The sequence below is a fragment of the Trematomus bernacchii genome, unplaced genomic scaffold (assembly GCF_902827165.1).
Source record: "Trematomus bernacchii unplaced genomic scaffold, fTreBer1.1, whole genome shotgun sequence".
Classification (NCBI taxonomy): Eukaryota; Metazoa; Chordata; class Actinopteri; order Perciformes; family Nototheniidae; genus Trematomus; species Trematomus bernacchii.
In genome coordinates, this window is record NW_022988043.1 from 23906626 (window position 1) to 23929412 (window position 22787).

Here is a 22787-nt window from a genome sequence, read left to right on the forward strand (position 1 = left end):
CTGACTTGAGACTTGACTTGGACTTGAGCGCAAAGACTTGAGACTTGACTCGGACTTGAGCGCAAAGACTTGAGACTTGACTCGGACTTGAGCGCAAAGACTTGAGACTTGACTCGGACTTGCAAAACAATGACTTGGTCCCACCTCTGCTAGATTGTGCTGCTGTAATGGAATAAGTATACAAGGAGAATAAGAACATACCATGTGGTCCAGCTGGAGTCTCCTCTGCCTCCTGATCCCTGCCTCTGGCCCTCTTTATGACACTTCTTCTTTATTCCTCACATACATTTCTTCTTCTTCACTAATGTATTCATCTCCTCCTCTTCCTCCTGCTCTGACCCTCCTGGTCTCTTCATCTCCTCCTCTTCCTCCTGCTCTGACCCTCCTGGTCTCTTCAGTGTACTCTCTTTTCCTCTTTCTGTTCATCCTGATCACTTCTCAGATATGTCTTTGTGTTGTTGTTGAATCACTCCAGCTACTCTGGCCTGCAAGAGTCTACTTGTGAAAAGCTCTGGTACAAATGCTTGTATAACTTTACATGATAGGGCCATGTAGCTAATAAGTAGCATAGTCCCAGCAGCTTCTACTGAAGCCAGTCCCCAACTCCGGGGACTTCCGGCCGGGGACTCCGGGTGGCAGTATACACCGTGAAGTTGTTTGCGGCCTGCCAGTAAACCCAAAGCAGAAGAAGACAAAGTGACGTCAGTGGCTCATTTGCGTAATCTTCCCTCAGGGAACTTATTCCGGTGTGAACGCGATCTGTACTAAGTGCCCTGGGGTAATAAGTGCCGGGGCACTGAGTGCCGGCACTAAATACGGCAAAGTACTTGGTGTGAACGCGGCTAATGCCACTGGTATTGTTTGCGCTGCAGCCTGCAACATGATTCTATGTGATGACAATGTGCTGCCCTCTGTTTGTGTTTCTGCATTCACACTGAGCAACATGAGATACATTGTGTCCCTCATGTTCAGCTTCATATCAGTATGTAGTGTCTCTACTGGGACATGTCTCCATGCTTTAATGTTCAAAAAGCTCTTTATTTTTCTCATACTGCCTGTGCTGCAGCACCTCTTTTCACCCTCTGTCTGAAACCAGAGCCCAGTCTGCTCTGATTGGTTAGCTGGCCGGCTCTGTTGTGATTGGTCAACAGCCTAGAGATGACCCGCCTCTTAGCCTATAACGTACACTGTGTTATGGCGCTAGCCAATAGAAGCGTGAATGTTACATAGTGATGTCACAATGTTACAGAAATAAACAAAGGAGTCCAATAGAGGCGTCTCAGACGGGGGGGAGTGTGTGGGACCATTTACATGTACATGAACCTACAAAAAAACCCTAAAAGAAAGGGAATAATCTATGCCTCTTCAAAATATGTGAAGGTAACCAATACATTCATTTGCTAACAGTGGACCGGCATGCCAGAACAGTACAACTTGATCATAATAGCCGAAGCTGCTCTACTCACGTCCCCCCCCAGTGAGGGCTGCAGGTCGCACTCTGCAGTGGGGCTCAGGTCCTGCCTCATGACCCAAATCGGCTCCTTGGGCTCGTCAGGAGTGTACGGGGATCTCACGGTCCTGGTCTTCACCTCCTCTATTGCCTCCTTAATGTCCTTGATTGCCAGGGAGATGGCGTCCCTCTTGTCCTGGCTGTTCCTCACTGCGACCGGCTCCTCTGAAGGACTTACACACTGAGTCATGTCTGTCCCTGTGTTGGCAGCTTGGTGGTTTTTGTCAGAGTCGATCTGAGACTCATCTTGGGCTTTTTCCTCTCCTTCCAGTAGCTCATTTTCTTCATCTATGGTGTCTTCAAGAGCACGATGAAGACTCTGAGAGCTCAGGCTTTCTTTCACCTCAGCCACGATGGTGTCGATGTCCTCGTCCTGGTCGCAGCTGTCGGCGCGCGGGTACGGGGCGAACTCGGCCTCCTTCTCCGGGCTGTCTGACTCGCCGTCCGAGCGTTCGTCGTAGTGCCGCAGACGGGAGCCCACCGCTTCCTGCTGATGGTAGTCTCCCCCTGCCGCCCGACCCTCGAACAGTTTGAAGCCGGCACGCCTCTGCAGGAGCGACTCTGTGTCCTCTGCCCCGTCCGCAGCAGATGAAACTGATGTGGGAGTATCGCAGATCTCCTCGTAAACATGCTCTGAGAGTGAGTATATGTCATATGGCTCGGAGTAGGCTTCGTCCCCGAGAGCAGCGTCCAAACTCTCCAGGCTCTGACCGTCCGACACGTCGCCCCTCCCACTGGAGGGGCTGAGGGGCTGGGTGTAGACGTAGTTGGAGTAGCCGGCGTGCAGCATCTCCTCGGCTTCACCCTGTCTCTGGGGGCTTTCGACCTCAGGCAGGGGTTCAGGTGGCTGAGGGGGGGAATGAGGATGGAGATGTTGCTGCTCAGCCTCGGCACTCTCAGTGTACCCCTCCGCCTCAGGCCTCAGCTGGACCTCGTAGTTCCCGGCGTCGTCCTCGGCCTCTGCCTGCCCCTCCAGCTCCAGAGACATCACCAGCAGGCCGTCGTCGCCCTCGGCCCGGTCTGTGTGGGTGTGGAAGTTGCTCTCGGTGCTGGCTGAGCGGGCCAGCGCTGAATCGTCTCGCTCCCGCTCGTCCTCCTGGCTCCTCTGGGCGCGCCGCTGCTTCTCGTGCTGGGCCAGGTGTTGCGTTCGCTCCGCCTCCCTCTGCTGCCTCTGCCGGTGCCTCTGCTGCTGGGCTCTGACCCGGGCCTCGCTGTCCCCCTGTCTGCGGTACCGTGTCACTGCGGGTCGGGGGATGGGCTGGGGCTGTGGAGGCTCCTCTGTCTCCTCCTGTGGCCCCCTGTGCTGCTGAGGCCCCCTCACTCTGCTCCCAGCACCTCCTCCTGCAGGGGCCTCAACGCGCCTGTAGCGTTTTTCCTGGTTGCTGTGGTTACGGGACCGGCTGTTGTGGTTGTTGTGGCGGTGGCGGGGGGGGGGCGTCGGCCTCCTCCATAACCTCCTGGCCGAGCTCCGTCTCCTGGGGGTTCATGGCTGTCTGGTCCTGGTCCGTGGAGCTGTGTCAGTGTGAGGGTTCAGTCCCTCATCAGCAGGAGAGTCTGGAGGTCAGAGCAAAGGCTTCTGGGAAGAGCCTGAGAGAGGTAGTCAAAAAAGGTGGGTAAACAGAAGGGGACACATTAAAGTAACATGTATTGTTGTTTCTGGGTGTGGTGTGATTTTGAATTAGTGCGAATGCTGTTTACAGCATTCCACTATAGTTCTTCAAATCTTTAATCTTCCTCTTCTTATTTCAACCAATACTTTGGCTCTCAATAACTTCAGCATCAAATATCAAACTATTCAGCATTTTCAGCACATGATGGGAAATGTTCCACTTTTTCAAAATATTTTATACTTTTTGAAATATTCAGCTTTTTAAACTCTTTTTTTTAAACATGGAACTCAATGGGAGGAACCTTCAAATCCTCTTTTACCTACACCGTGTGGAAAATGCTACTCCTTCCACATACTTTCAGACTTCATTCCAACTAGACTAGACATTCAGCTATTAAAATCTTATTCAGATTGTTTATATCTTTTACACTTTTTGAGATATTTAACTTAGTTTGGACCTTGGTAAAGAGGCCTTCTTCAAATTGTAACATGAGTGTGTGTTGCGCAGCTCGTTAAGTCTAGAGTGCGTGATGTCACAGCTAGAGTGGAGGAGAGCTTGAAATTCGCCTTAAATTATTGACAAAAACTTTCAACATGTCTCCATTAAGGCCCATTGTAAATCAAGCCTGATCTGTCCTCAGAGCAGCAGCTGCACACCTTTAGTAAATCTGCCAAAAATGCCACATTATGGACCCGAAAGTACACAAAAAGCAGATTCCGACGCTCCTCACGGTCCTGACATCCTCCACGCGTTGACATTTTACGAAAGCAGCTACCGTTTTTAAACTATAGTTAGAAATGTAAGAGGTTTATTTCTCATTCAGAACAATGGAAAGGCTCTCCTTTCACAGCACATCTCCATGGAAACCTTTGATCTCTGGGCTCACGTACACAGGTGTTTGATAACGTCGTCACCATGGTAACCTTTGATCTCTGGGCTCACACACAGGTGTTATGATTAGGTGTTATGATTAGGTGCTCAGCACAGAAACAAACACTGACAAACAGACTGGAGTGTAAAGACTGTCTCAGCCTATTATTTTCTGTCCGATGGAGACTTCATACTGACTTCAACACGTTCCACATATTTTATACATTATTGGTGATGTATGGTTTTAGTTCAAAAGTTTGCAGTTAAAATATTCTGCTGCTTTTCAAAGCGTTTTTACTTTCTTTTCTCTTCTTAATACACATTCATTCACTACTACTTACATTTAATATTTTACTCCTTCAGCCTACTTTCAGTTACAGAAACTATTCAACTATTAAATTATTCAGCTATTTCAGGACATTGAGGCTATACATTTAGTTGTTTATACCTTTTTTTTAAACCTTTTCATTTGACTACTCTTCCAGTTTAACATTTCACTTTCAAGTTTTCAACAAAGTCATTGCAATGCATTTGAGCTGTAACAATTTGGATTCAAATCATTTCACTTTTCTGCATTTCTCCGCTAAGTTCAGCAACACACTGACTTGGTTTCTGTTGCTAAAAGCAGCTACCATTCAGCTAATAACATATTCTGCTTTTTCTGCATTTTCAGCTAAATTCAGCCACAAATGTTCACAGTTTACAGCATTCGCACGCATTTTCTGCAGGAAATGCATTTTCTAGTTCCCTTTAGAGACCGAATAAATCATTCATAAACAAGTTTGTCTTTTGTTATATTGAATAAAGTAATAAAGAAAGTAAAAATACAAATCGATCTAAAATTGTAGGAACAAAGCAACTTCCCCACAAGTGGATAAAGAAGATGAACACCCCATCATTTACAAGAAAGCAAGCAGCCAACCATACCCATAAATTATCTTAGACATAATCTAAACATTCCCATCATTAAACTATAAAACCCTCCACACTGAAAGAACTGAAACGGATACATTTCCCATACATGTATTAGTTTGTGAGCAGAAAGACAAAAGTGCGTAGGTTGATCAGCGATAAGAAACTGAATGGACGGAATCTACATTAAGGAGCATGACAAAACGGAACACGGACATCACATCAAATTAAAGCAACATGGACCAGGGACTGCAAGATATTCATCAAGAGCAATGAAGGAAAAGTGTTACTTGTGAAAGACAGTGGGGACTTATCCAGATATTAACAATGTCTACATGTCTGCCTCTGCCCCAAGACATTCTGAAGTCCGACAATAATAAGGATACCTCTTGCACTATTATTGGTTAAGTAACCATAAGTAACCCACGTTTACCAATGCGCTATTAGTCTTCACTGCAGCACCACAAGGACATGCTGAGATATGGGTTAGTGTACCATTCTATCTGTAAGGCATTCAAAATGTATGAAAATAAATAAGAATAAGAATAAAAACGAATCAAACTACAATACATCTTACTTTGGTTAGAAAGAGAAGATCTTCATATGCCTCTTTTACCACCTCTTACACCAATGTGCAATAATGTAAAAAACAAACAAAGACGATGACACCACAGCAACATGTGCAATATGTTCTGCTAATATTATTATTACTACTGGCTGCTACTCCTAGTTAGTCCATCACTTGTAACAGGGATCTTTACGTAAATATATAGTAATTTTACTACTGTTATATATCACCCTTCATTCTACAATGCTACACTTATTTTATTTCAAAAATACTGTTGCTACTTACTTATCTACCTGAATCTGTTTCTGTTCAAATGAAATGTTTTTTTCTCATTTTAAATGCTATGTGCATGCTTTTTATATAACAGTGTTCTATTTTCTTCATCTATACTTTGCTGTAACAACGTAGATTTCCAGTAACAGTATAAAGCCACAGCAGTGACCCCTAGAGGCCGACATCTTCATTACACTCTAAAAGATGGATAAACCAACAAAGGCACTCACTTGTGTTCACGGGCAACACGACCATGACATTTCCATGGTCGTTAAAGACATTACAAGGATCAAAAACAAACTGTTGACTCTGAACAAACTGTTGACTCTGAACAAACTGTTGACTCTGAACAAACTGTTGTCCATCATGGAAACCCCATGTTTACATTTTGTGAGTTTGAAAGGCTGGACAAGCATAATGTACACTGCCTTCTATTCTGTGTATTGTATATTTATATTGCGTATTCAATATATATCTATATACCATATAGATATATGTCCTTCATTATTGATATGTATATATTAACTGTTTTGCGTTTTTTGTTTATCTTCTACTGCTGATATGTATATCTTTATTTTTAATTGTATTTACCTCTAATTCTAGTGCAATGTCTTATCTACATGCTGCAGTGACAAAGATGTTTCCCAAATTGGGATCAATCAATTATAGCGTATCTTATCTTTTTATCCTATTTCCTTTTCCTGTTCCTGTTAATTTAGACAAAATACCAGGGGCCTCAATTATAAATATTGCGTACGCCAATTTATAAGCAAAGTTGACGGGAAAGTGTGCGGTCAGGAAGAAATTAGAAACGACCACACCGATGGCAGAAAGACGAGTGAATCCCTCCTCACCAGTGGTCTAAAGAAACTAAGTACTCAAGTACTGTACTTAAGTACAATTTTGAAGTATTTGTACTTGACTTGAGTATTTCCATTTTTTGCTTTTTTATTCTTTTTTATTCTTTATGCTTCTACTCCACCACAATTCAGAGGTAAATGGTGTACTTTTACTCCACTACATGTATTTAATACCTTTAGTTACTTCACAGATTTGGACTAATGATGTGAAATATAACCAAGTGTTAAATCAGACTTTAGTTCCACCTGGAGTAAATTCACAAGCTACCCTGCAGTATACAAAGTCATTCAAACTAGCTGCAACTTTACCAGCTTTGAGAACACTTTCATGATCAATAATTATAAAACATATCATATATATTATTCTGGAATGGACCAATCTGCACAATGACTACTTTTACTTTTGGTACTTTAACTATATTTAGATGCTAATACTTTTGTTCTTTTACTAGAGTAACATTTTTAATGCAGGACTTTCACTGTAACAGAGTATTCCTACACTCCGGTATTATTTTTTTTACTCAAGTACAAGATCTGAGTACTTTTCCCACCTCTGCCTACAGTGGACTATTTACAGATTAAAAGCATACTTTCATATCATGAAGGTAAAATATTTCGAATGAATCAAGGACGTGTTTCTTTCTCTTTTTTTCTCATTCAGTCGTACACTTTACACAGATACATTTTTAAAAAGACCTAACTTAACAAGTCTTAACTTGGTTCTACTTGTCTGTCCACTTCAGTATGAGTGTGTGGGAATGTTGTGATCAGCTGCAGCCTCTGACTCTAATGAATCTGCACAGTTAAACCTCCATTTAATTGGATGATGAGATGTGGCAAAACATGTTTTTGAATACAAAGAAGATTACATGTAACAAATCCAATACAAGCTTATTCACAGACTGCATGTAACCCCAGCTACTTTATAATAATCCTATGTATTATGCCTGAAATGTGACATTAGCTGTGGCACTTACAGTAATCTTATGCGGTCGTGCCCTAAAATGTTATCTTTTTGGGCATCAGTGCAAAGTAAGATAAAAAAAGTGTTTGGGAAAGATATACCTTCTAATCCATATCACTTTGTTTGGATTCAAATTATGAACGTAGAAATTGGCACATTATTGGAATTGCTCTGGATGCTGCAAGCCTCACAATATTCTGACATTTTATTACGGTTTGAAAAACTGATGTGCATTTAGCCATTGGAGAGGTTATCACACGTGCTGCGAGGAACTGAGTCTGTGAGGAACTAGTCCCCAACTGCCCTTACATGAAAGAGGAATGGTCCAGTGTTTATTACTGTGGTTGTAAATATAACAGAATAAGTATTCACACATGAGTTCTGCACTAGGTTTTTATTGCTGCTATTTGTTTGTTTTGTTGTTGTTTTTTTCCTCGTCTGTTTTTGTTTTGTGGGTTTTATTACATTTTGTTGTTTTGTCCTAAATGTTTTGGTTTTGTATCGCCTCGTAACTTCTGTGTGGTGTTTCCTCGCTCAGGTCTTTGCAGATACCCCTCCTCACTACTCCCTCCTCAGAGCACAAACAAAGGAACTGGAACATCATTCATAGAGAGCAGAGAAGGAAAAAAGCTACACTTGTAGTATGCAGAACAACTTGTAGGCCAACACATTTTGTCTTCTGGTCCTCATCAGGGTCATTATAATAAAAAGAAAACATGTAAAGACGAACATGAAAATACTTCACTATTTTGTACCGAAAGCTCAAACATGTCTCACAAAAGGTGTACTAATAAAAAGCACTATACATTTTTTGTGTTAAATATCACTAAGTTTGTTTGGCACGCACTTACCTAATGTTTTCAGGAGTTCATTGACAGCAGCAGTTTTATATTCTGGGATGTTTTTATTTTAAAGTCCACCCTGAAAGAAAGAGAAGTAGCATCATTAAAACCTCTGTTTTACGTGCAGTTTAGACAGTTATTTAATAAATCTTACAAATCCTCAGAGACCCTCACGTCCTAATCAAAGCACAACATTCAACTGTAGATAAAGCTAAGAAGAGACACCTTTAAATAAGATGGACCAGTTGTTCATCCTCTCCAGAAGATCAATATTTTATCTTGGAGAAGTTAAGATAGATAGTTAGATGTTAACAAGCCTATAGCCAAGGCTTTAGTACCTCCAGGGGCCGCTGGAGCACTGAGAGCTCAGGGCCCCTCAACCCACGTACCAACACGCAACAACACGCCTACCTAACATGACCAATATTTTACATTTTCATTCAATCTGGCATGTCAATCGCATACCTATTTGTCAAAGCAGGGACGCAGCTACATAGTTCAACCAAAGTAGGTCTAGCCTTTTGCCCTTTCAGTCAAAAATCACAAGGCAAGGATACAATGGATAAGATCTCAAGAAGAAGACCTAGGTAATATCACCCCACTTAAAATGCCAAAATATGACTGGCTGGCTGTACAAGTACACAAGGAGTTCTATTTGTCACCAACATCAACATGTATTGAAAGTACGTGGTTGCTCAACTAAGTGATCAGTATATGTGATAGAAGATATTATTGTGTGTGTGTGTGTGTGTGTGTGTGTGTGTGTGTGTGTGAGAGGGAGAGAGAGAGAGAGAGTGTGTGTGTATGTGAGAGGGAGAGAGAGAGAGTGAGCGTGTGTGTGTGTGTGTGTGTGTGCGTCACTGTGCCTTGTGGTTGCTGGCCTAATTCGTCACTTTTAGCTTTTTTGAAAAAGCTATTTATTGTTGGAAAATGTTTGAATGCAGCTGCCACTCTCTCTTCCTTTTCTTTCTTTTCTTTTCTTTTCGCTGCCCTGCTGGGCGTTTGGCTGCTACCTGCACCATCCATTTTTTCAGCTCACGTGACACAATGTCAATGTGACACTAGTGAAGGTGGGGTTGTGATTCGGCTATAGTTCAATACTGAAATAATGTAGCACGAAGCACAGTATTTGTTACAGGCAAAATATGCGAAAATAATCTGAATTAAAGCTGCGAGCAGCGATGAGCGGGTCTTTGACGCTCCGCGCAGGGTCGCTGTTGTCCGCACGTCGATGTCACGCAGATATTTTCCGGACTCGGTCGTAAGCAAACGTGGGAAGTTTCAGATCCATCAGACAATGTACATGGGAGGTACAGCAGTGAAATAAACATTGTGTTTGATGGCGAGTGATCTGTCGCCATGGCAACAGCATTTGATGAAACCCCTAGTAGGCCTAGATGTCTTGAGGGCTGCACCATCATTAAACATGTGAAGTTTTGGGCCGTTTGGAGCATGTTCACTTGAGTTATGGGAAAACTGTGTTTCATGGCGAGTGATCTGTCGCCATGGCAACGGTATATGATGACACCCCATAATAGGCTTAGATGACTTGAGGTCTGCATTGTTATCAAACATGTGAAGTTTTCGGCCGTTTGGAGCATGTTCAATGGAGTTATGAGAAAACCGTGTTTCATGGCGAGTGATCTGTCGCCATGGCAACGGCATTTGACGAAATCTCAAAAATTAAACGTATATGTCTTTAGCACACATGTGAAGTTTGACCAGTTTATGACCATTTTCATAGGAGTTATGGCAATATTGTGTTTAACGGCAAGGGATGCGTTGTCAAGGCAACAGCTTTTGAGGAAAACTCACAAGTGGCACATAGACATGTTGCGGTCCAGATCATTAGCCATCATCTGAAGTATGGCGCCGTTTGGACGATTTTCCTTTGAGTTGCGACAATATCGTGTTTTATAGCGTTGGAGTTATGACATCATAGTGTTCCATGGCGAGGGATGGCCTAGCATCGAGCGAACGTGAAAATGGGCGCTGCATAACGACTACGCCGTGCGGTGAAATATTGCGATTTTTCATCCCCCATGTCTTGAGACGCTACCCGCCGAATTTAGAGTCGATCGGATAAAATCCCTAGGAGAAGATGTACGGAGGGCAAAATTCAAAATGGCCGACTTCCTGTACGTTCCTGGACTTCCTGGAAGCTTTTTGGTTAGTCTCCACACCCTAGATATACGTAGCGATTTTCGTTCGTTTACGTGAAAGTGGGTGGAGATTACGTTAAAACGGAAGTGGGCTTGCATATTTTTTTTTGCAAAGTTCCGGAACCCATTTCACACGCTGCGTCACGTCACTAGGCCACCTATCTGTTGTCATGGTGTCGGAACCTTTTGCTGTGCTTTTGCCGGTCGTTTTCCCTGTTTTGTGTGTGTTGGCGAGCAATTACAATAGGGTCTTCGCCGACCTCTGGTCTCAGACCCTAATTAAGGATTGTGGTTACGCAGTGTCCAATAAACCATTGTTGCAATTTCAGTCAAAATAATCACATTTCATTATTTTTTTCTAATTTGTGCAGCCCTCATAATTAAAAAGATGCAGTGTTGAGTGATGTTTCTTATGTCATTTCACATATTAATCTAGTTGCCAGCATAGTGAACCTGGAAATGTTGAGTACCCCAAAGTTTATGTTAGAAATGTACAGTACGGGTCCCCAGCACATAGAAACTGCCAGATGTTAACTTTCATATGTTGGGCAATTTGCACAATTAGCATAAATTGCATTAATAAGCATCAATGGCAATAGTAAAACAATTACTTGGCTGATTTGGACAATTTAGGAGTGGTTCTGGGGGTAATTGAGGATGCTGAATCAATTTCTGACATTTTCAGGATGAAAAATGGCAGCTTTAACCAGAAAGTGGTCATATCTGTCCAATCCAAATGATCTAGGGTCAACTTCAAAATCGACCAAAAAATAATCAAAAACAGCCCTTTTGAGCCTGCAAATACTTCTTTTTTTACTTCAAATTCTTTCTGGTTAAAACAATTTTTGATCCTGAAAATGTCAGAAATGGAATCAGCATCCTTAATAACTCACAAAACCACTCCAAAATGTTCCAAATCAGCCAAGCCACTGAAACGATTGTCTGCATAGGCTATAATGTAGTTCAATGCTAGTTAACTCAACTTATGCTAATTGTGCAAATTGCCCAACATATGCAAGTTTGGGGTACTCCACATTTCCAGGTTCACACTAGGACTCTGAGTGGCAACTAAACCATATGTAATGTTGTGTATGTACAGACTATGGTTGTGTCCTAACAATGATCCTCTATGACAGATATGGGGTGTTTCTCAATGTCAAGGAAGGATGCTCCAGAGCCACTATTTCAAGGATGCTATGTCATCGAGTCCCGCCGAAGGACTGTTCCAATGTCCAGGCTCCTTGGAATTCTACCGAGCCCGGCGTCCTTCGCAGCGAGACATTTCGAGGCTGCACATGTGTATCCTCCGCGGTCTTAAAATCCCCACAATGCTTTGAGCACGGACCAATTTCCAAAATCTCCATTTAAGGCGGGGCCTCGCATATGACGCCCACCTGCACACCTGTTAGCCTGTTCCACCATTCTTCGTTTTCCGAGGCTAGGAAAGATTCTTGCCCCGCTTCTGAAGGGCCTGACTCGGAAGACATGTCCTACCAAGGAAGCGTCCTCGACATTGAGAAACAACCATGGTGACATGTATTTAACTGTTACGTTCCCTCCTGGACTAGGGGAACCAAAGGGATGTAACAACATATAAAATAACCAGGCGAGAGAAAAAAGGAGAGGAAACTGATTTGTGAAGCCACAAGATGGTCTTTTAATTAATCAAAGAAAAAGAGGCTCACCAGCCAATTTGCAAACTTACGACAAAACCAAAACAACTTTCTCATAACAGAAAGCGACAACAGTAAATCATAACAATACTCAGAACTTCTATAAGTTGCACTTCTCACGTAGACAACAACAAAACACTACTGCACAGATCATCCACTGCCATCCATGCAGCTCACAGGAGAAGGAAGAGAGCAACTGCAGCCTTTCTCAGGTCCTTTATGGAGGCCCTGATTGGGGATTGGGAGCACCAGAGGGAGAGGCTGCACCTGGAGGGAGACAATCACACACACACACACACACACACACACACACACACACACACACACACACACACACACACACACACACACACACACACACACACACACACACACACACACACACACACACACACACACACACACACACACACACACACACCACACACACACACACACACACACACACACACACACACACACACACACACACACACACACACACACACACACACACACACACACACACACACACACACACACACACACACACACACACACACACACACCTCCAGACAGTGATGTTCAGCAGACGGAGGCATTATCCTCTTCCCTCCCTCATTCTCAGAGCACAGGCGGTGGCATGACCGCTGGTTGTCATGGAAACCACTGGGTAATTGCTCTCTGTGGGAGGGTGGATGAGGAGCTGACCTCTCCGGGGGGCAGCAGTGTTCTCCCACCTCGCCCACCACGGCTGTAACACCCTGCCCTTTACCATCCACTGAAAGCAGACTGGTGGAGAGTCAAGGGGAGAGAGTGATTATAAAATCACTATTTTATTTTTGGTATCTTCTATTGAGGTTGATTTTATCCAAGTTTGATGCTATGAAATTATCATGTGTAAATGTTTATTTTCAGTGAATGAGGACTATTTCTTCATCTGCTAATACCAGAAGAAAAAGATCTCTCCTTTAGCAACATCTCTTAGATCTCTACACATTTTATGTTAAAACAAAAACAAATCCCGATGCATGAAATGTTTTCAACCTTTCAACTCTGCTCTCCCCTACTTGATCTGAAATGGTTGCGTATGGCCAATCTTTTTTTTTGTATTAGCATAGGTAATGCCCTTTAACACTTTTTAAGGGCATGTGTTGTGCAGTGTGCAAATAGTCTGGCACATGCCCAGGAATTTACACAAAGAGAGAGAGTAATGCCACCAAAATAAGGCAGAGTTATTGTTAGGAAAATATCACTCGTCACCGGCTTGGTCTTCAATATCAGGATACAGGTATTATCCTTGCAAGAATTGAAGTAGTCATCTCACACACAGAGCTGCATGGGACAAATAGTTCCCCGGAAAGTGTCCTTGACATGCTTATATAAGAGAGTGTTACAGTCACAAGATGCAGAATACCGGTTCAAAGCCGTATTCAATGTTTAGTTCAGATTAGCTAAGGCCTGCGTAAGCAATAAACATGACAGTCATATGTTTATCTCCATAGAGCCTGAATCATCATGTTAATCGTTGTCACATAGCTATCAAATGCCTAAAACGCTCTTCTAGGTAATCATACATCCTGTTACGTACACAGCTATGTAGGGCCTTCTTTGTTATCATGTGCTACTCTGATATTAGAAGAGTACATTCAGTATTTTCCCAACAGTTACTGTATTATGAGAATAACTTTTCTAAAATGGAGGGACTGTTGAATAAAACGCACAAAAGTAAACATGTGATTTTCCAGAATGTCAGTACTGGTATTAGAGGAGAATCAAAAGCATCCAGAAGCAGTATGTCAGCCATTCAGAAGCTGAAACGTATACTTTTTTCTGGTCAACCAACAATTTCTGGACTGTGATAACGAGATGCTCTTGAGCACTTTTGCCTAGGAGAAGAAACAAATCAATAAAGATTGGTAAGTCCTGGTCCATTGATGCAAACTAATTAAATATGAAAGATGCAAACCGTTAATAAGAAGACATGTGTTCTTATATTGCTTGGTGCTTGAGGCCCACTTTAATATCTGAGCAAATGAAGTAAAAGCTTCACGCACCCAGAGGGAACGACTGACCTACAGTGGGCCAGTTCATTTTCTGACTCATGTCCTTTGAAACGCCATCATCACAACATGTCAGATAAATGCAACAGATGCCACAAAAGCTGCAATTTCTTTGCAACAAGTCATGTTTGAATGTTCAACATTTTGAAAAAAACAGACTGTTATCTCAGTCACAGATTCACAAATGATTTAAATGAAGGAGGCATACATTGTAAATAAAGTACTATGAGCTCTGTTAGCGAGACAAACACCCTCTGAGAACAAAACCACTGGATATTCAATTGTTATAGCAGTCAGATTTATAAGTGAAAATAAATTGATAAACAAAATAATTATACATGATCTCTATCCCCAACGGTGGAGAGTGAGCCCCCTAGCGCCCCCTCAGGGTGTCATGTAGAAGGCGAGGGCCTCATCAGCACCAGGTCACTAGGCATTTCCCTGCGACCTCTACAAGAACTCCCCCAAAGTGCTAGAAGGGAAAAAAGTGAAAAAAACAACAACAAAAATTAAATCCGAGTAGCAAAGAGCCACAAGGAAGTACACTCCAAAGCCATCGGCTAATTCAGGAGCATGGCACTGCCAAATGTAGAAGGGAAGATATTTTCCTTTGTTCTTGCCAAAAGGGTGACCAGGTACCTGACAGAGAATGGCTATATTGACACCAACTGCCAGAAGGCGGGAATACCAGGGCGTGGAGCACTAACTGTGATATTTGGGACAAGATCCAGAAGTCAAAGCACAGAAGTAAGACCTATGACTTTCTGAACCTTACCAATGCTTATGGATATAATATGGATATATTGAAAATGCGCCGGTGAAGATGGCCGCATTGTCTTTTGGCTCCTCTCCAACTTTGCCCTTTTTCGTATTTTTTCAGTGTTTATTTACTTTTTGCCATCTGCTTTTAACATGGTTTGCAACATGCAAGCCGACCGCACCAACTCTGCTATACATATAGCAGAGAGGAACTTCTTCACGTCAGAAACCTTGTGGACAATAGCCCACCGACAGACAATGGAAATCCGCCATGGCTACCTGTTGCTGTCCTACCTGAGAGACGCAAGAAGAACACCAAGCGGGGGTCCCGAGCCGGGCTGCAAGTCAGACTGAGAAAACGAGGAAACCGACCCCCTCTTCCGAGTATTCTTCTGGCTAATGTTCAATTGATTGAAAATAAGCTAGATGAACTCAGAAGTCGGATTGCTTTTCAACGGGACATTAAGAACTGTAACGTGTTCATTCTCACCGAGACTTGGCTAAACCCCGCTATCACGGACTCCGCCATCGTTCCTGAGGGATTCACTATTTTTCGCCAGGACCGAACTGCTAACTCGGGGAAAAGTAAAGGAGGCGGTGTGTGTATCATGATTAACAAGAACTGGTGCACAGATGTGAGGATTATTTCTTCGGACTGTTCCGCTCATTTAGAGCACCTCATGATCACATGCCGGGCTTTTCACCTGCCGAGAGAATTCACATCTGTTGTGATCACAGCAGTGTATATTCCGCCGCTCGCCGACAACAACACGGCACTCGATCAGCTGTTTGGGATTATCGACAAGACCGAGACTTCACGGCCAGAGGCGGCGTTCGTTGTGACCAGGGATTTTAACACCGCTAACATGAAGAAGGTCCTGCCGAAGTACTACCAACATATCAGCTGCCCGACGCACGGAGGAAACATACTGGACCATGTTTATTCCCCTTTTCGACATGGATATAAGGCTCTCCCTTGCCCTCCTTTCGGCAAATCAGACCACATCTCACTGCTGCTGCTGCCTGCTTACAAGCAGAAACTCAAACGGGACAGACCGGTGACAAGGACACTACAACGCTGGAGTGAGGAGTCAAACTCTGCAAGACTGCTTTGCATCTACAGAGTGGAGTGTGTTTGAGGACAACAACATCAACACACACACGGACACGGTCATCTGCTACATTGGGAAATGCATCGATGACGTGGTACCGAAGGTTTCTGTACGAACATTCCCGAATCAAAAGCCCTGGATAAACTGCGAGGTGCGTGGCAAGCTGAAAGCACGCACTATCGCGCACAGAGCTGGAGATTTGGAGGAGTTCAGGAAATGTATGAACTACAGAGAGCAATCAGCAGCAAAGAGACAATACAGAGACAGAGTGGAGTCTGACTTCAAAGGCTGTAACACCCGGAACATGTGGGCGGGACTAAGAACAATGACAGACTACAAAGGAGCAGCGGGGGGTGCTGCAGTTTTTTTGCACGATTTGAGAGCAGCCAGGCTGTGGAGGCACAGAAGGATCAGGAGCCCTGCCCTTTTGTTTTAAACAGGGCAGATCCTTTAAAAGGGTTAACCCACACAAGGCTCCTGGACCTGATGGCATCCCTGGCCGTGTTCTCAGGGTGTGTGCAGTTCAGCTGGCAGAGGTGTTCAACAGGTCCCTGCTGCAGTCTGTAGTCCCCACATGCTTCAAACACTCCACTATCGTTCCTGTCCCCAAAAAGACAATAATCACCAGCCTCAATGACTACTGCCCAGTAGCACTCACCTCCATCATTATGAAGTGCTTTGAGCGGTTCGTCAAAACCTTCATCACCTCCTCCCTCCCTGACTCTCTGGACCCCCTGCAGTTTGCCTACAGAGCAAACAGGTCCACAGACGACGCCATAGCCCTCACCATCCACACTGCCCTCTCACACCTGGACCAGAGGAACACATATGTGAGAATGCTGTTCATTGATTACAGTTCAGCCTTCAATACCATTGTGCCCTCCAAGCTGGCCATCAAGCTCAGAGACCTCGGGCTCAACAGCGCCCTCTGTGACTGGATCCTGAACTTCCTGACGGGCGGTGGCAGTGCGGGTGGGACATACGCTACCGCAGCATCCGGACTAAAACCACCAGACTCAGGGACAGTTTCATCCCACAGGCAATAAGACTGTTAAACACCTGAACTGTTGAAACAACATCCACAATATTCATCTGGCTGCTACTTGAAAAGATATTTATCTATTTACCTAATATATCATATTGCAATGACTTGCATTTTGACTCTTATTGCACTATTTCACTTTTTAAAACTATTTTTCTTCTTGTATTTACTATTGACTTGCACTATATTTTTCAGTTTATCTATGTTTTGTGTTTTGAAGCCTGTGACACAAGATTTTCATCGACATAACTACACTGTAGCTATATTCGTTGGACAAATAAAGAACCTTGAACCTTGAACCTTGGATCGGTCCCACACCAAAGGAGTTCTTCCACATCAGCTTTTGTATCAAGAGTTTGATAGTAAAATACTTCAAGGAACTGCCAGTTTTATCAAAGGTGTGGCAGCCTTTAAGGTAATTTTCTGACTCTTTGTAGTTGTTTTGGTCTTTTGTAGTCATTTCATGTCTCTTTGTGAATATTCCATTCATCATCAATAATCCATCATGGACGCAACAAAGACATCTTAACAGCCTTGAGTATGCTAGATGTGTAAAAACATGTATTTTGCCAATATGCTTGCTATCAACTTTGAAAGGGTATAATATAAAATTGTCAAATCCACAGATTGTTTTCTGCTGAACCCAAGTGGCCAAAAAGTATAAGGAAACTTAAAGGGGACCTATTATGCAAAATGCACTTTGTGATGTCTTTTATACATAAATATGTGTCCCCGGTGCGTCGGGGAACTCACGCAGCGCCCTCTCTCTTTTCCTCCGTACCCAAATCTTTTAAAAACAGGGGTACAACGAGCGGTTACAGATTTGCTGCCGATCTGACGTCAAATCGGCAGCGGACCCACAGAAAATTGCTATCAGAAACAATGCCTGACGTGTTTTGGACGTAATCTCGTCTTTGTTTACATTAGCAAGCCTCGCTGAGCTAACCTGTACTGTAGAGCACATGTGTTTAAAAAGCAGGAAATAAAAAAAGGAACTCACATTGTGATAAACCTGCAAGACAAAAAGCATTTGAGCTCCATACTGTTTCAGAAATAATCTTTGATGTGGTATAAACAGGATGGCGTTTTATCACAGCAGAATTTAACTTTATCTCTGGTAGAATTCTGATCAGGCATTAGCTCCGCCTCCTCTTTTAATTTTTTTTCAAGCTAAGGACCCAAAATCCGCGTTTCTCTAACAGGGCTGCAAAAGAGGGGTATAAGCAGTATGAGGCATGGCTACAATGGGTGAACTGTTTGGTATTTTAAGCAAAAAACTTCACAGACATGTTTTGTATAGGTATGGCCCTACAATATATTTTTCCAATAAAGCATAATAGGTCCACTTTAAGAAAGCTTGCAGCCAGAAATGCGCAAAAGCTGATAAACCAGCTTAGAGAACAGCCTTTCGGGAGCCGCGGGTTACATGTTCCTGTACAATGTGCAATAAGATTACTTTTGATTACAATTGTATACCTCTGCCTCAGTATCACAAAGAGTATATTGAATAAGCTAAACTAATAGCAGTGAATTGATACCACCTTATAAGACACTAATAACATTATATCCCAATATTAATTATTTCACCTCCTACCATATCTCAAATAAGTCTGAACTGTCTCTGCCATTTTTTTACAGCTTTTGATGTGGTACGGGAGTAGAGAGCATTTGATTAGGATCTTACTTGAGGGTCTAATTAGGAGGAGGCCAACAAAAACACAGCAGCCAAAAATAGGCCTGAGCATGCAGACCCTTATTTTATCTAGATCATTTTCATTTCATGTGCTGGTGCACAGCATCAGGAGCAGCAGGGCTGTAGCAGGCTGCTAAGGAAAGAACTCTGCTGGAAACATTGCAGATGTCAGGCAGGATATCAGAGTGTGCTGATTGTCATCAACTTGGTAAAAATGTAATTAGTGATAAATGCCACACTGCAGAGCAGAGAAGACGCTCGGAGAAAGGTCACTGATTGAAATGCTTGCACTTCTGTAAATAAATAATGTGAGGAGGAGTGGCATTGGTGTGTGGGGGGCTTCTTCATGATGGACACCAGCTGGTTTTGGCCAGCAGAATTTCTTCCTTTTTAAGACTGAAGAATGATATACCGTGCCATTTAAAAAATAATTCATCCGGGCCTAATGAGGCCTTTTCCTTTGTCCTGCAATTAATACATTCTCACATACTAAATGATGAAGCACACACATGGCAAACAAGCTACAAGATTCAACAGGATTAAAGCCACATGAAGCCCACATCACCACCAAGGTGCTTGCCCCACGGGAACGTATACGGCAAAACGCATAGGATTAACGCAATCGCAAAAAAGCGATAGTGTCTGTTCACACGAGACAGCTCCGTTTAGCTCCAACCACTGGAAAAGGCTGCAGTACATATGCCGAGCCTGTACGTGGCGCTGTAACTTCCTCCATAAAAGCAGCGAAGAAGAATGGTTGTCATGGTTGCCCTTCTGTTTATTCACCGTGGTGGGGTCCGAGGGAACCGGGCAGAGTTTTTCGCCGGTCAACGTGTGTAAAAGTTTAAATCTTCCGGACAAAATTATAAAAGTGCCGGTCAAAGGTCTTCTTTGTTATTTATTAAGCTTTAAAACAAATGAATAACGACTCTATATAATAATAAAATACACGGAGCCTGGCCTCTCTTTTTCCTCTCTTCTGACAGCGTCAGTGTCTGTCTCATGCAGCAGCTGATCCAGTAATGAGTGACCCGGCCGACAGTAACACTTGAAGTGTGTGTTTTGCTCCTCCCGCTGCATCACAGCGGGAGGAGCTGCGTGTCTCCGTCCTGTCAGATTAGACTTCACTCGCGTTTATGTCCATATCGAGATAAAGATAAATGATCGTATATAGAGGCGATCACACGGAGCCGTATGACCCCCCAGAGTGCTCCGTTCCCAGATCTATCCACCTTTGGACCCGTTATCGTTTGCGGGGTCCGTTTCTATCGTTTCGTTACGGCCTCGTGTGGCAAAAAGGGCTATACGCAAGAGAAATATGCGGATACAACCCATTTTCGTCCTCGTGGGGCACCAGCCTAAGGCGCCGTTTACACGAGGAGAAAACTGCTTGTATCTGCATAGTTTCGCGTGCGTATAGCCCTATTATTTACATGAGGCCGATAGAAACTGACTCCACAAACGATAACGGGTCCCAAGGTGGATAGATTTGCAAACGAAACGCTCTGGGGGGTCAACAGAGTCCGTGTAATCACCTCTATACGAATATTTCCTGAAAAAATAACGATAGCCCCACCTCTCCTGCTCACTGCTGTAGCAACTATCAAAAATAGCTGTGTTAATTAAACGCACAAGGGGTTCTTGAAGGAAATAATATTATAAAAGGCAAACCAGAATTGTTAACGCCCAATATACTCCTTAAACAAAATAAACAGAGTCAGATTTCATGCATTGATCCATTATATTGACAATTTTCCAGCCAAACAACACAAACAAAATTAAACAGTCCGCTCTGCGATACACCAAACTTGTCTTTACTGCCTAATCCAGGCCATTATTGTTCATTGCTCCTGCGCCCGTCGGCGGCAAAAAGAGAAATGTTTGTAGGCAGAGGACCGGCGTGTCCCAGAGGAGCGATCTCACCCGGTGTTTGTAGAGAATATCTCTCTTTCTGAGCGCGTCCTCTCCACGGAGACGTGCTTCTTGGTCGGTCGATGCAATATCCACAGATTCGGTTTCTTTCAGTTAACTTCCCCGTTGCATTTATCCATATGCTGAGGAAATGACTATATCCCGCTGAATACCAGCAATCGCCACACACACTTCCTCCTGTCAGTAGCTACTGCTAGTGCTACTGCTACTGACCATGCTACAGATATTAGTGCAAAATCTACAGCTCCTCTACCACAACCATCAGCAACAAGTGGACAAGGCTAACATCCCTGTGTTCCCTGCAGAGGGAGTTTCTCTCCCCCCCTGCCTGAAACACCTCCATTGGACTCCTTTGTTTACTTTAGTCATGCTTCTATTGGATAGGACTCCAACACATTGTATGTGATATGCTAAGGAGAGGGATATGTCTTACACATCCTTAGGTGGTTGACCAATCACAACAGAGCCGGCCAGCTAACCAATCAGAGCAGACTGGGCTCTGGTTTCAGACAGAGGGTGAAAAGAGGTGCTGCAGCACAGCAGTATGAGAACAATAAAGAGCTTTCTGAACATTAAAGCATGGAGACATGTCCCAGTAGACTCTACTGGGACATGTCTCCATGCTACTGAGTAGAGACACTAAATACTGATATGAACCTGAAAATGAGCAGAGTATCTCCTCTTTGAAAAGTACCCAAATGAAACCTGCACACAGAACAGACCATGTTCAAAACCCCCAGACAAACCCAGCACTGGTTACACATTCCACTCTTCTGCATGACTTAGCAGCTTACTTAACCTTATGCTATCAGTCACTTAGGGAGAAGCATGTGAAGTGGCCACCAGAGTGATGAGATATTGACACAAATGTGCTACTTTCTAGTTAAATAAATGTGTTCTGATTTAATACTGAATCTCTAGTCATATCCCGTGGCAATAAGTGATAGAATAAATAAATTATGCTGCAAACACAGTTGAGTTTTGAAAATATGTTTATACAGGGGCACACTCGTAATTTGGGGGCCCAAGGCAAACCTGTAGGTTCCCTTAAAGCAGTGGTTCTCAAACTTTTGGTAGGCCAAGCTTAAAATTGTCAAATCTATTTAAATAACGTCAAGTTCTACATCTTGTAAAAATGACATCAGTCAATAATAACAAATACAATCAATAACAAATAACATCAGTCAATAGTAACAAATAAAATCAATAACAAATAACAGCAGTCAATAATAACAAATAACATCAATAACAAATAACATCAGTTCAAAATAGAGAAAATCAATAAATTCAGGAAATACATTCAGGAAATACATTCAGCAATGCAAATGACCAATTGAATGCATGAGTCTCATCACTGGATTATTAGTGACTGCAGTGCAATGAGCCTGTTTTACACATATTTTCAAAACGCGGTTGCAGGCTTGATACTGCCACTCTCAAGTCGTGCTCGTGTGAGTGTTTAACATGTGTGTATGAGAGTGTTTCGTGCGTGTGTGAGAGCATTTCATATGTGTATATGAGTGCATTTCGTGTGTGTGTGTGTGTGTGTGTGTGTGTATTTCATATGTGTATATGAGAGATTTTTACATAAGTTTGTAAATTATTTTGGTTTCAGTTGTGTGTGTGTGAGCAGGCTCGGATTGGCCATCGGATATTTGGGACTTTTCCCAGTGGGCTGCTGCCTTCGGTGGGCCGCTGGCTCTGGCATAGGTGGGCGGTGGACTTTCACAGCGCCGCTGCGCCGGTACTGCATCCGCCGGTACCGCATCCGACGCCGCATCAGTCGCCGCAAATACCCGCCGCCGCAAATACCCGCCGCCGCAAATACCCGCCGTTGCGAGTCTCCGGCTGTAACAGTCCACTACCGCCCGCGAGGACCCAGGTTCGATTCCGGCCTGAGGTCCAAAAAATGTAATCTCCCGTTCATCGCGTCCATTCGCGACCCACCTATCACATCTCTGCG

The 22787-nt window shown here is 43.4% G+C and overlaps 1 protein-coding gene across 1 annotated transcript in view; it reads right to left on the bottom strand.

The window, feature by feature from the left end:
• Window positions 1-22787, bottom strand: part of LOC117472339 (amyloid-beta A4 precursor protein-binding family A member 1-like) — a 77193-nt gene that overhangs the window by 36674 nt on the left and 17732 nt on the right. Inside the window, 3 exon segments of the mRNA XM_034117484.1 lie at window positions 1467-2942; window positions 2944-3097; window positions 8419-8488. Coding sequence (XP_033973375.1) covers window positions 1467-2942; window positions 2944-2997 — 1530 coding nt within the window. The 5' untranslated portion in view covers window positions 2998-3097; window positions 8419-8488.